At 35.2% G+C, this 14,497-nt stretch overlaps 9 protein-coding genes and 3 pseudogenes across 12 annotated transcripts, besides 1 other annotated feature; 10 read left to right on the top strand and 2 right to left on the bottom strand.

The window, feature by feature from the left end:
* Positions 1 to 13: 13 nt before the first annotated feature.
* TVAGG3_1000270 (phage tail repeat-like family) lies at positions 14 to 1,303 on the top strand (the record flags this gene model as incomplete). The annotated part of the gene is made up of 1 exon (XM_001582460.1): positions 14 to 1,303. The coding sequence occupies one exon, from the start codon at positions 14 to 16 to the stop codon at positions 1,301 to 1,303; it is 1,290 nt and encodes a 429-aa protein (XP_001582510.1).
* Positions 14 to 14,497: part of a mobile genetic element that runs on past the window's edge.
* Positions 1,467 to 2,259, bottom strand: TVAGG3_1000290 (uncharacterized protein; the record flags this gene model as incomplete). The annotated part of the gene is made up of 1 exon (XM_051254290.1): positions 1,467 to 2,259. A coding segment is annotated over one exon (793 nt), but the record flags the coding sequence as incomplete, so codon positions are not given.
* Positions 2,276 to 2,677, top strand: TVAGG3_1000300 (uncharacterized protein; the record flags this gene model as incomplete). The annotated part of the gene is made up of 1 exon (XM_051254291.1): positions 2,276 to 2,677. The coding sequence occupies one exon, from the start codon at positions 2,276 to 2,278 to the stop codon at positions 2,675 to 2,677; it is 402 nt and encodes a 133-aa protein (XP_051079865.1).
* Positions 2,697 to 2,852, top strand: TVAGG3_1000310 (uncharacterized protein; the record flags this gene model as incomplete). Its single annotated transcript, XM_051254292.1, has 1 exon — positions 2,697 to 2,852. One exon carries the CDS (start codon positions 2,697 to 2,699, stop codon positions 2,850 to 2,852), a length of 156 nt encoding a protein of 51 aa, XP_051079866.1.
* Positions 2,872 to 3,449, top strand: TVAGG3_1000320 (annotated as a pseudogene). Its single transcript has one exon. A coding segment is annotated over exon 1 (578 nt).
* Positions 3,603 to 4,187, top strand: TVAGG3_1000330 (His-Me finger endonucleases family; the record flags this gene model as incomplete). Its single annotated transcript, XM_051254293.1, has 1 exon — positions 3,603 to 4,187. The coding sequence occupies one exon, from the start codon at positions 3,603 to 3,605 to the stop codon at positions 4,185 to 4,187; it is 585 nt and encodes a 194-aa protein (XP_051079867.1).
* Positions 4,231 to 6,369, top strand: TVAGG3_1000340 (DNA/RNA polymerases family; the record flags this gene model as incomplete). The annotated part of the gene is made up of 1 exon (XM_051254294.1): positions 4,231 to 6,369. One exon carries the CDS (start codon positions 4,231 to 4,233, stop codon positions 6,367 to 6,369), a length of 2,139 nt encoding a protein of 712 aa, XP_051079868.1.
* On the top strand, positions 6,441 to 7,289 carry TVAGG3_1000350 (annotated as a pseudogene). Its single transcript has one exon. A coding segment is annotated over exon 1 (849 nt).
* Positions 8,401 to 8,915, top strand: TVAGG3_1000360 (annotated as a pseudogene). Its single transcript has one exon. A coding segment is annotated over exon 1 (515 nt).
* TVAGG3_1000370 (organellar and viral DNA polymerase type B) lies at positions 9,479 to 10,013 on the top strand (the record flags this gene model as incomplete). Its single annotated transcript, XM_051254295.1, has 1 exon — positions 9,479 to 10,013. A coding segment is annotated over one exon (535 nt), but the record flags the coding sequence as incomplete, so codon positions are not given.
* Positions 10,302 to 11,003, top strand: TVAGG3_1000380 (KilA, N-terminal/APSES-type HTH, DNA-binding family; the record flags this gene model as incomplete). The annotated part of the gene is made up of 1 exon (XM_051254296.1): positions 10,302 to 11,003. One exon carries the CDS (start codon positions 10,302 to 10,304, stop codon positions 11,001 to 11,003), a length of 702 nt encoding a protein of 233 aa, XP_051079870.1.
* TVAGG3_1000390 (protein of unknown function, DUF4108 family) lies at positions 12,958 to 13,288 on the bottom strand (the record flags this gene model as incomplete). Its single annotated transcript, XM_051254297.1, has 1 exon — positions 12,958 to 13,288. A coding segment is annotated over one exon (331 nt), but the record flags the coding sequence as incomplete, so codon positions are not given.

The following is a 14,497-nucleotide window of genomic DNA, read 5'->3' on the forward strand; positions in this document are numbered from 1 at the left end:
ATCTAGAATAAAAATGTCGAAAGAAACAGCGTCTATGAGAGAAATACAACACAACCGACAACTCATTGTGCAAGCTCTAAATAAGAACACAACAAACTTTTCAAACTATTCTAAGATATCTGAGTCATTGAAAGAAGGAAACTTAAAACTGACATTAAACCCAATGACAGATGAGTTTCTGTTTCAAGACAATAGGAACCATACTGTCTGTATAAATCCAACAAAAGGAACTTTAAACGAGAAACCTATAAAAGAACTTCTTTTGAAAGCAGATGTTGACAACAAAGCTGACAAAGAGTATGTCATTGAAAAAGTTCAAGAAGAACATGACAGAGCAGATGCAACATATGCAACAAAAGCAGATGTTGAAAAGAAAGCGGATAAAACATATGTTAACGATGAGTTAGCACGTGTGGCTAGTGCATTAGATAAGAAGGCAGATAAGGAATATGTGGATGAAAAAGATGAAGAAATTAAAGAAAGGGTTGAATGGTACCATGAACGGACATCAAAGATTTTAAAATCTAAAGCCGATACAGGATGGGTTTCAGGGTGTTTAGACCTTAAAGCCGACAAAGAAACTGTAGATATGTTGGCACAAACGGTTTCAAGTCATACCAGAGGTTTAATGGAAGATGGACAACAGTTGAAAGAGCTTGAGAAAGGTGTTACAGAGTTAAGGAATAAAAAAGCAGACTCGACATGGATAGCTGGATATGTAGATGCAACAAAAGAGTATATTTTCGCATGGACAGAAGGAACATACCCACAAAAACATCATACACATAGCATCTCTGACGTAAATGAACTTCAAGAAAAGTTAGATAAGAAAGCTGACAAAACAGAGCTTCAAACATTAAAGACTGAAATACTTCAAACAGTATATCCTATAGGTTCTATTTATACGTCAATGAACTCTACCAAACCAGAAGTAGTACTTGGTCTCGGAACTTGGACTCAAATAGTCGACAGGTTTTTGTATTGTGCAAACTCTTCAAAGGAAACAGGTGGAAGTAAAACGATTTCAGGTGAAAACCTACCTGCACACAGTCACTACATAAATTTAACTACAGCTGAAGCAGGTTGGCATAAGCATAGATATTGGGATTGGACAGGAATGACAAAAGGTAAAGGATATGATGTTAAAGACGACGTTAAGTTTGCTATAAATTGTTACTGGAGTAACACTGAGGGAGGAGGAAGCCATACACATCGCATTACAGGATATGCAGAAACAACGGGACAAAGTAAAGACTACATGCCACCTTACATGACAGTTTACGCATGGTATAGAATTGCTTAGTCGTCATTTTCAACTTCTTTAGCATATTCGTCAGGAGTTGTCTTATATTTGTTAGGAACTGTCTTTGAAAGTATACCACCTTGAACCTTAACAAGTTTGAAACGAGGTCTGACAATAGTCGTTTTATCTTCTGCTTGCAGTCTGTACATTTTGCCATGTTTGCCTAAAACTTCATAATATTCTCTTGTATACTTTCTTCTATTTTTACGAACACGAATGTGAGTACCTGTCGGGTACTTGTTGTTGTCATAGTCAATAGTATTTTCATATGGGTCGCGTTTAGGTATTTCTATTTTTACTTTGTCACCTTTCTGAAGTTTGAAGCCTGGCATTCTTTCTTGTTTGTCTCTTTTGACTAAACTATTAAATATATAGTCTTTCTCTAAGTTGGGGTTGTTTTTCATTTCTTCGGGGGAGTGGTTTCCCAAACCTTTTTGTTTACGGCTATTGTAAATATTTAAAACTTGTCTCATCTTTGCCATGGAGAAGTGTCTGTACTTGTCGTCATATGACATTTCATCTACCTCACCACCTTGTGGTTGATTTAAGTCTCTTAACATTTTTATACAACCGTCAATGACACCAAGAGCAGAATGGTTTTGGTCGACAATGAAATATTGGTTTACATTTTTTGAACGCAGATAGTTTTTAATATCATCTGATTTGAAAGAACTTTCATAGTCAGATGTCAGTTTTGTTGGATGGTATTTGTCAACGAATATTGTCAAAGCAGTTTTCACATCTAAAATATTTTTGGACCATAATGGTATGGCTTCACAGTATCTTGTGTTTTGACCAACAAATATTAGCCAGTATGGTGGTCCATCTGTTCTAACTCTCGGAATGTTTTCCAAGATATCCATAAACCAAGCATTTGGTGTTGAACTAAAGATTTTTACCATGAGTGCTTTCTTTGTCGCTTTAGAAACATACGGGTCCTTGTTTGGATTCGTCATTTTTATCCTATAAGAAATGGGTTTATTTGGCGCGTTAGCAGGAGTTGCATCTAGATTTTTACCCGCAGTGGGAACAATAGCCAGAGGTGCATTTGGAATTGGAAGGAAGATTTTGAGTACTTTAGGTATACTTAAAGAGAAAGCACAACCTATTATACAAACTGTACAGAAAGGTTGGGATGTAGCACGAGATGCAACAAATCTTATTCCAAATCCTGAAACAAGAGGAAAAGTTCAAGGATGGATGGACAATGTAGGAAGACAAGCAGGAAACTACTATAACAAAGCAAATGACTACTATAACCAAGCAGGGCACTATATGGACCAAGGTGAAAGATTCTTTAACAGAGGATATAACCATGCACAACAGTGGGTAAACAACAACCAACCTCAACCGCCTCAAACGTGGGGAATGTAAAATTTTTTACTGAGATGAAATGAACAATACAGCATTGAGACAAATGGGTTCAAGATGGCTTTGTCGGCTTCCAGCAGTTACACAACCACGTGTTTGTCAAGTTCTTCCTATACCTCAGGAAGTTTTAGACCGACTTAAAAAACCTAAACAACCAGTTGAAAACAAACCAAACTAAAATTTTTTACTGAGATGAAATGACCGAAGAAGTTGAAACGGCAGATTTGACACCACAAAAAAAAGTTCAGAACCATTGTCAAAACCTGTCAAAGAACTTACAGATGAAGAGAAAAATTCAATAATAGAAGGTGCCAGGTCTGGAAATACAAACCCTAACTACAAAGTCACTTTTCATAAAAATGGAACGGCAAGTATCTCAAAAAAGAAACAGACTCTCACAAATAAAATATTGAAGTCTGAAGGAGCTTTCGAGACAACAGATGGAAAAGTTTACTTCACTGACCAACAGTTCATTATAGAACATCTCATTGACTTAGAGTCGAAATATTCTAAACTTTACAACAAACACAAAAAGTTGAAAGGAAAACAAAAACAAATGGCATATGATATTTATGAAGATGTTGACGACACAAGTGTTCCAGCAAGTGAGGTAAAGTCAGATGAACCGAAAAGTGACGAAAAACCAATAGAAGAAGGGAAGCCAAAAACTGAAGATAAACCAAAGTTTAGTCTGGAGACTAAACCAAGTCAACCTTCATTAGCTGGTATGGGTTGGCGTCAAAGACTTTTGGTTGCGGGTGGTTATGTAAAGTAAAGGAAAAACATTTTTTTATTTTTATAGAAATGTACGCTGAGTTTGTTGGAGAAGACCGTTGGGAAACTTGTTTGTTAGATGAGAAATATGAAATGGCATACCATTTAAAATAAAACATTTTTTTTAAAAAAACATTTTTTTATTTTATTTGAAATGTACGCTGAGTTTGTTGGAGAAGACCGTTGGGAAACTTGTTTGTTAGATGAGAAATATGAAATTCACTGTTGTGAGTCATTTGAAGTCAGAAAAAAAGAGACAAAAAGAGTTTTAAGCGAATGGGAGCGAAATGACGGATATACTACTATGAAGATGAGTGGAAAAAACTATCCTAAACATGTTGTCATTGCAACTCATTTTATACCGAACCCTAACAATTTACCTTTTGTAGACCATATAAACCATATAAGAAACGACAATAGACTTGAAAACTTGCGTTGGGTCACTTGTTCTGAAAACAATAAGAACAAAAGCAAATTTCGAGATATTGTATTCGAATTTGTCGACGAACTAGAAGATGAAACAATTGAAATTACAGACTATGGCGAGCATACGTTTGAGTTTTACTACTATAGCGAAGAACAAGACTCTTTCTACTTTTATACCGGCGTAAACTATAGGAAATTACAAGTATGTTTTACTAAGGAAGGCTATGCTTATGTAAACACTAGAGATACAGATGGAAAATGCGTTCATATACGTCTTAACAAATTCAAGAAGCTATATGGCATACCATTTTAAAACAGTATATTTTTTTATTTTTATAGAAATGCCCCCATATAGAATGGACAGAAAGTCTGCTAGAATAAAAGCAGAGTTAGAAAGATATGGTTGGAGAGTTTCAAAGAAGTTTAAATATAGGAAGGGAAGACCCATAAAAGTCTATGACAAACTGACTGGTCTGACCTACGAAATGGACTTGGATACAGCACGCGCAAATTATCCAAACAGACTAGAGAGGTTAGAAGAAGAATGTCTTATGAACATGCCTTTCGATGTTAATGAACCTCAAGTTGAAGGACACGACGGCTTTGCCAGATTCTACTGGAAACATGACGAACAATTGCATCCTTTGAGACGGAAAAAAGGGAAGGGTGAAGACACACATGCTCCCATGGAAAGAACAAGATATGCATATGAAAAGTATCGCGAAGTTCGAAGTAAAATTACATCTGGGCGAACCTTTACAGTAAACTTTGACGAAGGAAAGAACAAAGAAGGCTTCATGGGAGTACTTGCTGCAATTCAAGACGGAAATAAGAAAGGATACAATCTCAGACTAACCGTAACAGATTTAGATGGTCATATATACTATGCACATGGCAATGTCACAACAGCCGCACAACTTCTTGACGCTTCCAAGACTACAAAGAGAGAACAAATGTTTGACTCCGACTCAGATATTTTGAATGCAATTGAAGGAATTGCAAGCGTGAAGTTTGAATGGTACCAACCCAACCCTCAAGCAGTCAGACAACATGCTGGGTATTTCCCGTTCAGAAATAAGTCTGACATTAACTTAACCAGGTATGGAATTTACAACTCAATTGAAACAATTGTCAATGAACCTTGCATTCTTACATGTCTCAGGAACTCCGGTCTTGTTACAGATGAGAAAATGAAGTATCTTGAGTCATGTCTGAAAACAAGGTACATTCTTAGAAGTCAATTGTCAAAAATTGCACCGTTGGCAAATGTCAATATCCGAGTTAACATACCTACAGCTAAAGGTTTTTCACATGACGACTATGTTGTTGACAAAGACTTACCATGGTTGAAGATTGTACTCATCCACAACCACTTCATGTTGAACGAAAGTCTTACAAACCCATTGTTCGGAAAAGGCAAGTGCAACATTGTCAGAGCTGTTAACATTCTTTTCGAGAAAGGTTTGTTGGAACCAATTCCAGATGACAAGCTGACAGAAACTTTTGTACCAAAAGACGAAACAAACTTTTCATTGTTGGTAAGACCAAAAGTTGTTCCAGACAAAGTTATAGCACAAAAGAAGTACACAGTTCCAAAAGGAGTTGGATTGTTCGGATACCAACCTGAACCAGAAGAACTTCCAATGAGGTTGCAAGAACTTCAAGATGCTATAAACAAACTTCCTTTGAGAAATCCAGTCGACGTCAAATTGTATTGGAGAGCATCTGAGTTAGGTCAGAAGGTTTTATATGAAACAGGTTGCTTTGACGATGTTTATGAGATAACAGGAGAAGTTTCTCAGAAGATAAGAGACTCGCTTGAATTTCCACGAACTGGGCCAATAGGATGCGACAAGTTCGACTCATATGAAAAAATATACTATGTCGACCTTAACGCTGCGTACATGAGGTTTGTCCAATATATCCCGACTGGAATTCCAAACGAAAATGGCGAGTTCCCGGGAAGGAACTATACAGTTGGAAAAGTCATACAACAAATGTATGATATTAGGAAAGCTTCAAACCCCAAACTTGCAATGACACTCAAATTGCTTATGAATTCGACATGGGGATATTCCATTAAAAAACCTCAAAAGATGAAGAGTAAACACTATGAGAAGGTCGACAACTTTGTTGAAAGGTTTTCTCCTTTCGTTTTGAAGTACGAGTTCACTCAAGGTCAAAATGGCTTAGTAACCACATTAAAACCTATTGTCGAACATTGGTCTTATCCTCAGTTCGCAAAGGCAGTCCTTGACAACTACAACAAATTCTTCTCAGAGGTTAAATCCAAAATTGTGGTATACTATGAGAACATCGATGCACTCATGACGAACGAAGAAGGCTATAACAAACTCATTGAAATGGGTATGGTCGGTGAAAAGATGGGCTGTTTTAAGCTAGATAAGGTATTTTCCGAAGTTCATGTCCTCTCCAAGCGTAAGTACTGGGCTGTTAAAGAAGATGGTGAAATAGTTAAACATTGCATGAAATAAAACATTGCATGAAATAAAACATTGCATGAAGTAAAAACGTTTTTAAAACAGTATATTTTTACATATATAAAATGCTTCAGGTTGAAAAACAAAGAACAAAAGCAGCAGATACAAAACCGTTAGACTATATCTTTACAAATGCTGGTAGAAATATTTCAGATGAAGAAATTTCATCCGGAGCTTACAGGTTTGACTATCCAATTCGTTGGCTTCAAAGTCCTTCAGATGCAAAGGCAATAGGATTTAGAAGAGTTTTGTTTTCAAATAGAACGAATGCGTTTATGTTCGCAGTATATTTTCATGGGCAGTATAAAGGTTCTGATGGTCTAATAGAAAAATTTGACGAAATGAAATCTTTACAATTCGTTCAGACGAAAGTCTTGAAAAAACTCTAAATGACTTTCAAATCAAATAAACAATACTACTGGAATTTCAAGAAAAATACCACTCTTTACTAAATGGAACATACTATCTAAACTAGAATACGACAAGATGAATTCCACAGTTTCATTTCAAAAGATTGAAATTAACCCTCCAAGAGATACAGAGTTTTTATATTGGGGAGTAGACAAACGTTCTTGGGCGCAATTTCTTCGGTTACTAAACCAGAACGAACCATTGCACCAGATGGTCCATTTAAATTTATACTCCACCAACAGATTTGACAGTTTATAGAAACGTGTTTGACCCTCAAAATGTCATGTGTCATGCAAGTTTCAGTTCAAGCAACAACAGTTTTCTTTGTATCGGTAAGGACTTTTATGACTTTGCTTCTAATTCTACGAACCACCTAGTAACAGTTTCTCTGACTTTCAAGTTTGGTTTACAACAAACGGTGTGGCATATTATACATTGTACTACGATTTTATCTCGAATTGTCTTTCATATACAACTACGGAAAAGTGCTGAAAAAGTACTGAAAATATATTTAGGGTAGATGGTTTTTAGGCGAACCAGGTCCCTCGGTCCCTCGGTCCCTCGGTCAACTAACATCTTTTTGAAAATGGTGACAACATGACATTTTGACAACAGTCGGGAAATATATTTTATCGTACATGTTTTGTCATGAACTTTCTTGTCTATGTTTTGTCATGAACTTTCTTGTCTATGTTTTGTCATGAACTTTCTTGTCTATGTTTTGTCATGAACTTTCTTGTCTATGTTTTGTTGAGACTTCATCTAATTTCTCATGAACTTTCTTGTCTATGTTTTGTCATGAACTTTCTTGTCTATGTTTTGTTGAGACTTCATCTAATTTCTCATGAACTTTCTTGTCTATGTTTTGTCATGAACTTTCTTGTCAATGTTTTGTCATGAACTTTCTTGTCTATGTTTTGTCATGAATTTCATCGTAAATGTTTTGTCATGAACTTTCTTGTCAATGTTTTGTCATGAACTTTCTTGTCAATGTTTTGTCATGAACTTTCTTGTCAATGTTTTGTCATGAATTTCATCGTATTCTTTCACCCGTTGAATTTTGTATAAAAAGCAACCCGCTGGTTTCCGCCGGTTGGTATATTCTTCACAAAATGCTTGTTTTGAGGTCGAGCCACTTTTGGCCCCACCGTATTTTTCAACCAAAACTCTTGAATTTTGTGCTGAAATAAAAAAAAAGTTAGTTTTTTAAAAAAATATTTTTTATTTTTATTGTAAGAACATGTTAGCAACAACAGCACCAAACTCGTTAGTCATGAACCCAACTTCAATGTTAGTAGAGATGAAAAGCTTCATTCCTTCTTCATATACTTTCGAAACAGAAATCCAGAGATAAAGCAAGAACTTCTCCAAGGAGATTTAGACTGTAGTGCAAAAGATGAAGAAAATGAACAATATCTTTATGAAATGCAGGACCTGGTGGAACATCTACCTAAAATTCCTGAAATACAACAACAAAAGCTTACAATTCCAGAATTCGATGAAATAGAAGTGAAACCAACTGACTCAGTAGAAATAAAGAAGTTCATACGAAAGCTAAACTATGAGTTTCTTGGATTTCATTGCAACCACAAAGACTGCGATATGGTATATTTCATTGACATAAAATCTGGGGAGTTTAAGACCTACGACAACTTTGTTTCGTTAGTTGCAAAATGTGTCTTGCAGATAGAGATAAAGATAGAAGAGGTAAAGTATGGAACGGACAGATAAAACCAGCAGCCTTTGAGTTAAAGAAACCATTACGCCTTAGTCATACTTGCAGGTAAGGTTCAGAATATAATGCTAAAATGAACCCACAATGTTCAAAATGTAAAGCAGCAACAAGGAAATATAACTACTCCGTCAAAGAGATAGAACGTATGAGAAACGACTATGCTGACTTAAAGAAAGAAGCAGAGAAACCAGCAGAAGATAAAATGGACATGTTGACATTTCTGAACAAAAACTATCCAACTGCTAACGATTTCCTTCTATCTGACGTCAAGAAGAAATATAAAGAAACATTCGGCATTGTTAAAACTTTTGATATCCTTCGTGAAGAAATAGAAGCTACAAAACTGTTTAAAGTCATGAACCATCACAACATATACCATGTAAAACGCTTGTGAAACTTTTATGGTAGAAATATATTTTTGTCTGATTTACGCTCATTGACGAAGAAAGTCTATTTCCTGGACTGTTGTCAAAATGTCATGTTGTCACCGTTTTCAAAAAGATGTTAGTTGACCGAGGGACCGAGGGACCTGGTCGCCTAAAATATATTTTTGCTGAAAAAATGACCAAATTTCATGAATTTCCTCATATGTTTGCTACCCTAGGAAAATCGAGGATAGAGATTCCGTACGAAAATCGTAAAAAAAACTCATGAAAATCGTGAAAAAATGCTACCCGACTTTTAGGGTAGCCAAAACTCTTGAAAATCGTAAAAAAAACTCATGAAAAATCGTGAAAAAATGCTACCGACTTTTACAGGGGTAGCCAAAACTCTATGAAAATCGTAAAAACTGAATCGTGAAAAATGCGAGCAGGTAAAAAACCCTGGTCGCCTAAAACTCATGAAAATCGTAAAAAAATGACCAAATTTCATGATATAACTGTATCTTTTATACAAAATAAAATAACGCTAGTTTTTTTAAAATATTTTTTTTTATTTTGTATGTAAGAACAGGAAATGACAAGCACTGAGTTTGAAACAGTTAAAAAGATAGACAATGAGACCAAAGTGGTTAGAATAGGTGATTTAAACGTAAGATACTCAAAGAAATACAACAAATATTCTTTGTCAGACATTTTAACACCATTTGGAAAGAAAACAAACCATTGGGTTGGAATTGCTTCAACTCAGAAAATTTTGACAAGAAATCCTGAGCTTATGATATCGGTAAGATTCTATGGAACAAGAACATATCTTATAGACAAAAGTCTTATACCAGTAGTTTTGTTCTGGATTGACCCAGTTGTTGGATATAATTTCATAACATATGGTTCATTCGATACGGAACGTTGCAGTGAAGGCTTACTTTACATCGTTCAGAAACCGAAGGACTTCAATACAAAGAGATATAAGATAGGAAGAACATTTAATATAACTCAAAGATATGACAGTATAGTCAATAGAGTTAAGGTTGCGTTTGTTAACGATATGAGAGCTGCTGAAACAGAACTACTTGAAAAGTTTGAGAAAATGTATGGTGCTCCCACGAAAGGTAAAGAAACGTTTGAAGTAGATGAGATCGACAAAGCTATAAAATTATTTGACGAAGTTGCTGAAAAATACATGTAAAGCGTTTATTTTTGGTCTTTTGTGAAAGCCAGAAAATAACGCTAATTTTATTTTTATTTTATTTTTTATTTTGTATGTAAGAACAGAAATGTCAACAACAGAGAACACAACAACTGCTATCGTTCATGAAGCCATAAGTGAAGAATATGAGTGGGTTCAGTTTAACAAACAGTTACGTCTCATTCGTTCAGTCAAAGATGACATGTACCAAATGCAAAGTATTTTGACAGCATGTTTTGCACCAGATACCAAACATACAGACGATTGGTTCAAAAACCAAAGCACACAAGAACTTTTGAGCGAAGCACAGCGAGACCGACTTTTACAGGGGTCGCCAAAACTCTATGAAAATCGTAAAAATTTGCCAAATGGTTTGAGAGGTTGGTATGTACATAGACTTCTTGTAAATGCTGTTGCAATGTGGGCTTCACCTCGCTATGCTTGGTATATTTGTAAACTTCTTGACGAACTTCACAGACAAGAACGTGAAGAGATGGAAAAGAAACTTCATGCAAAAGATGAAGTCATTGAAGCAAAAGACAAAAACATACAGAAAAGAATACCACGTTCGGTACCAAAAGGAAAGGAAAAGAACTATAAGTATATGATTTACACTGAAGAGATGGAAAATGAAGAAGACAGAGATATGGTTATGTTGCATTTAGTCAGAAGAAACAACAAAAGCTTTTACGACCTTGCTAAGATTTACAAATCTGACAGAAATTGGTTCTATCGCGAAAACTTACCGATTTCAATGACACCAAATGAAGATGTTAAACAGATAGTTCAAGATACGTTACCTCAAACACACTATGATATGAAAGGTTGTACAATACTTACATTCAAAGAAGACTTACCGCTACTGAAGGAAAAGATAACAGAGTATTTTGACAACTTCAAAGAGGAAGAGTAAATGAACCATTTATTTTTCAAGCTTGACACCAAAGATGGCTCAGGTAGCTCTAGAAAGTAAATTGTCTTGTCCGAGTCCTTCTGGCATTCCGAGTCCTTCCTTCCGACAGGAAAAGTCCTTCCTTCCGACAGGAAAAGTTTTTCTTTCCGACAGGAAAAGTTTTTCTTTCCGACAGGAAAAGTTTTTCTTTCCGACAGGAAAAATTTTTTCTGTTGTCCGTCCGTAAACCATTCAAATTTTCGAAAATTGAGAACTTTTTGGCCGACCTTCAGAAAAAGTTCTTCCTTCCGACAGGAAAAGTTTTTCTTTCCGACAGGAAAAGTTTTTCTTTCCGACAGGAAAAGTTTTTCTTTCCGACATTCCGAGTCCTTCCTTCCGACAGGACACAAACGGATGACTGACGTACCACCAACCGAGTCCATTCCAAAGCCAGAAGAACCGACAGCCCCAGCACCACAACAGACTAAGACTAAAACACTTACATTTTTCAAGCTTGTCTTGAAACAATTTGAACTTTGTTCGCGTAGATGTGAATTCTGAAAGAAGTATGAGGGTCTTGTATGACTTTGTACTTCTCCCATAGTTCATGTCTGTCAAACTTACCTGCCATGGACTCTTTCATAAGTTCCATGAAATCGTCTTCGGACAATCCGGGGAAAAGTACAATGTCAGTAAGTATTCTCTTTACATCCTTACTTAAACTCTTGGCTGTCTGTACACAAATGACAACTGAGATGTTAAAGTGTCTGAGCTTCTTAAGAATCCGACACATGTCTTGTTCTCTGTTCTTTAACAAAGGATGAGAAGCAAAGTCATCTAAGATAAGAAGACATCTGTGAGGGTAAGTCTTCCAATCGTAAGATTGCAATTTCTTCGAAATGTATTCTATCTCTTTCTGTTTGTTTCTGAAGTGTTTCTTCTCTAATATTCTCTGCATTTCCTCATTTGGGTCTTTAAACTTCGAGTTTATATACTCATTTATAGCATTGTACTTCAAAACTCTTCTTTGGTACTTCTTTATCCAATCTAACAACTCAGAGTCTTTTATAGATACTAACTTAGACTTTTTTATAATATCTTTGAACGAATTTACGGTTTGGTCAAATTGACCAGAGCAGTACTACAAATGACTACTAACTCATAGAATGGGTTTTCTTCTTCTAGTTCTTGTTGTTGTGCAGCCATTTTAAGATAAGTGAAAGTCTTACCCGACCCAGGTGGTGCAATTAGACCTGTTATACCATTCTGAGCAAATAAGAACTTGTCATGTATGGTTTTATCTGAGCATTTTCCAACTTCCTCTTGTTCTTATTTAAAACATTCTCAAATTTTTTGTCAATGTCAGCAAACTTTTTTTTCTAACATATTTTAGAAAAATTAAAATTTTTATCTTTTAGGAAATGTCTAGCGATTTCGCTATCTATATTCGAGACAAGCTTTTTCGACAGCAAAACATCTGTCGACCATAAAATCTTACATAGTGTAAACAAGAAAGGTGAATTTGTTCTAAAGTTCTGTTTCTGGGAATATGACAAGAACCATAAAACGTTAAGCAGAGAAGTCTTAAAATTTGTCAATGACAGACTTGTTGACAGAGATGACGCCTCTTGGAGAGATGAAGTCCAACAAAACTTCTTAGAATGCAAAGAAGACACATGCGCTGTTCTTGAAAATGAAATAGAAAACAGAATAGAAGAGCTATTAAATGACAAAGCACTTTACAAAAATATGGTTCTGAGAAGTTTGACATAACTCCACCAGAGAAGAAGAAGAGAAAAGAAAAGAAAAAAAGTAGAAGAAGAGAAGAAAGAACCTGAACCAGTTCCAGAGAAGGGAGATATGACATGTAAAAATAAAATTTTATTTTTAGAACATTTCTGGGTCAATGTCAATGTTCTCTTCCTCTTTAGGAGTAAACACTGGCTTAGACTCTAAAATCTTTTACCCAATTTACCTTGAACTTCAACTATCTTAGACTCATAATATTCATAGTCGTCTGCTTTCTTTGGTTCATAAGGTATAACAAGTTTGTATGCTTTGCCTTCTTTAAGGCTTGAAAACCTTCTGTCAAAACTTTCTTTGACTGTTAACAAACCTTCTATGTCTAAGTCTTCAAATTTCGCACCATTTTTAGTCACAATAGCAAACTTAACTGGTTCGATGTTCCAAACTTTGTCAAATGTAGACTTTTCAAAATGGTAGAAGTAAACATTCAAATATGTGAATGGGTCTAGTTCTTCTTTAAGTCCTGACATGTACTTGTTTACTGAGATGAATTTCGTCATCTTTTCTATCGGATAAAAAAATATTTTTTTTTAAAATTTACTCAGAAAAATTTTTCTTTGTATATACACCATTCTGAACATCTAAAAGACTTTTGACATTTGCCAAGAATGTTCGTTTAGACGCTGTCATATAACCATACTCTTGACAATACTGTTTATACGAATCGTACAATGACCTTTCATCTAAACACTCAAAGTCAGTTTCATCTATGAACAGTTCATATACACTCTTGTTTGCTTCTAACAATGTTTGTCTCTCTTCGGTATGTGGAATTTGTCTTGGATTGAACTTTGAAATATCTAATGTCATGAAATATGAGAACAAGTGGTTGTAAAAGTCAGATGTCAAAGTTTCTGCTAAGTCGTCAAAATATTCTGTATCTTGCATATGAGCTTCTGACGTTCTGACAACTACATATCTTCTGTCAGAACTTTCTAACTTCATCGGAACGGCGTTGTTTGAAACCATGACGAAGTTTGCAACATTTTCACAAACTCTTTGGTCTTTATATTTTCTTTCAACAACTCCAACTTTGTCTGTTATAAGACTCTTCAAAGCATCGAGTTCAAAACTTTTTGTATCTATACTTTGAAGTTCGTTACATACTATAAGTTTCATATTCTCTATTGAAGAGTTAAATTTACCGCAGATGTTTTCTAAGTTTGTCATATTCGGGTTCGAATAACCTTCTAACAGTTTTGCATAAGATATCTGTAAAGAAAGTGTTCTTACCTGTTCCTTGTTTTCCAATTATGATGAGAGCAGTTTCATTTTTAGCACTTGGATGTTGTAAGATGTTTGCAAACCAACATAAGATATACTCATAGACTCTTTCGTTTCCATTGCATATAATTTCTTTGACATGGTCTAACCAAGCTTCTATAACATTTTTTTCCATTCTACTTGTTCGTATTTATATCCAGTGAAGATAGAATAGAAGTTTGGAGATGGTGTATAGAACTTTATACCACGAACTGAAAAATCTTCAAGTTTTGACAATAAGATATCCCAAGCATCTAACATCTTCATGCCAACTTGTACAACTTTTATTTTCTTAAGTTTCTGTTTACATTCTTGTTCTGAAACTATTGTCGCTCTTGGTTTGTTAAAGACTACATCCCATTCTTTCATGACATAACATTCTGGGGCAGAGTCGACATATAATGACTAAACGTTTCAAATTCTCGACTGCTTTGTTATAGTCTCTA

This window comes from Trichomonas vaginalis, chromosome I (genome assembly GCF_026262505.1).
Source record: "Trichomonas vaginalis G3 chromosome I, whole genome shotgun sequence".
Taxonomy (NCBI): domain Eukaryota; phylum Parabasalia; order Trichomonadida; family Trichomonadidae; genus Trichomonas; species Trichomonas vaginalis.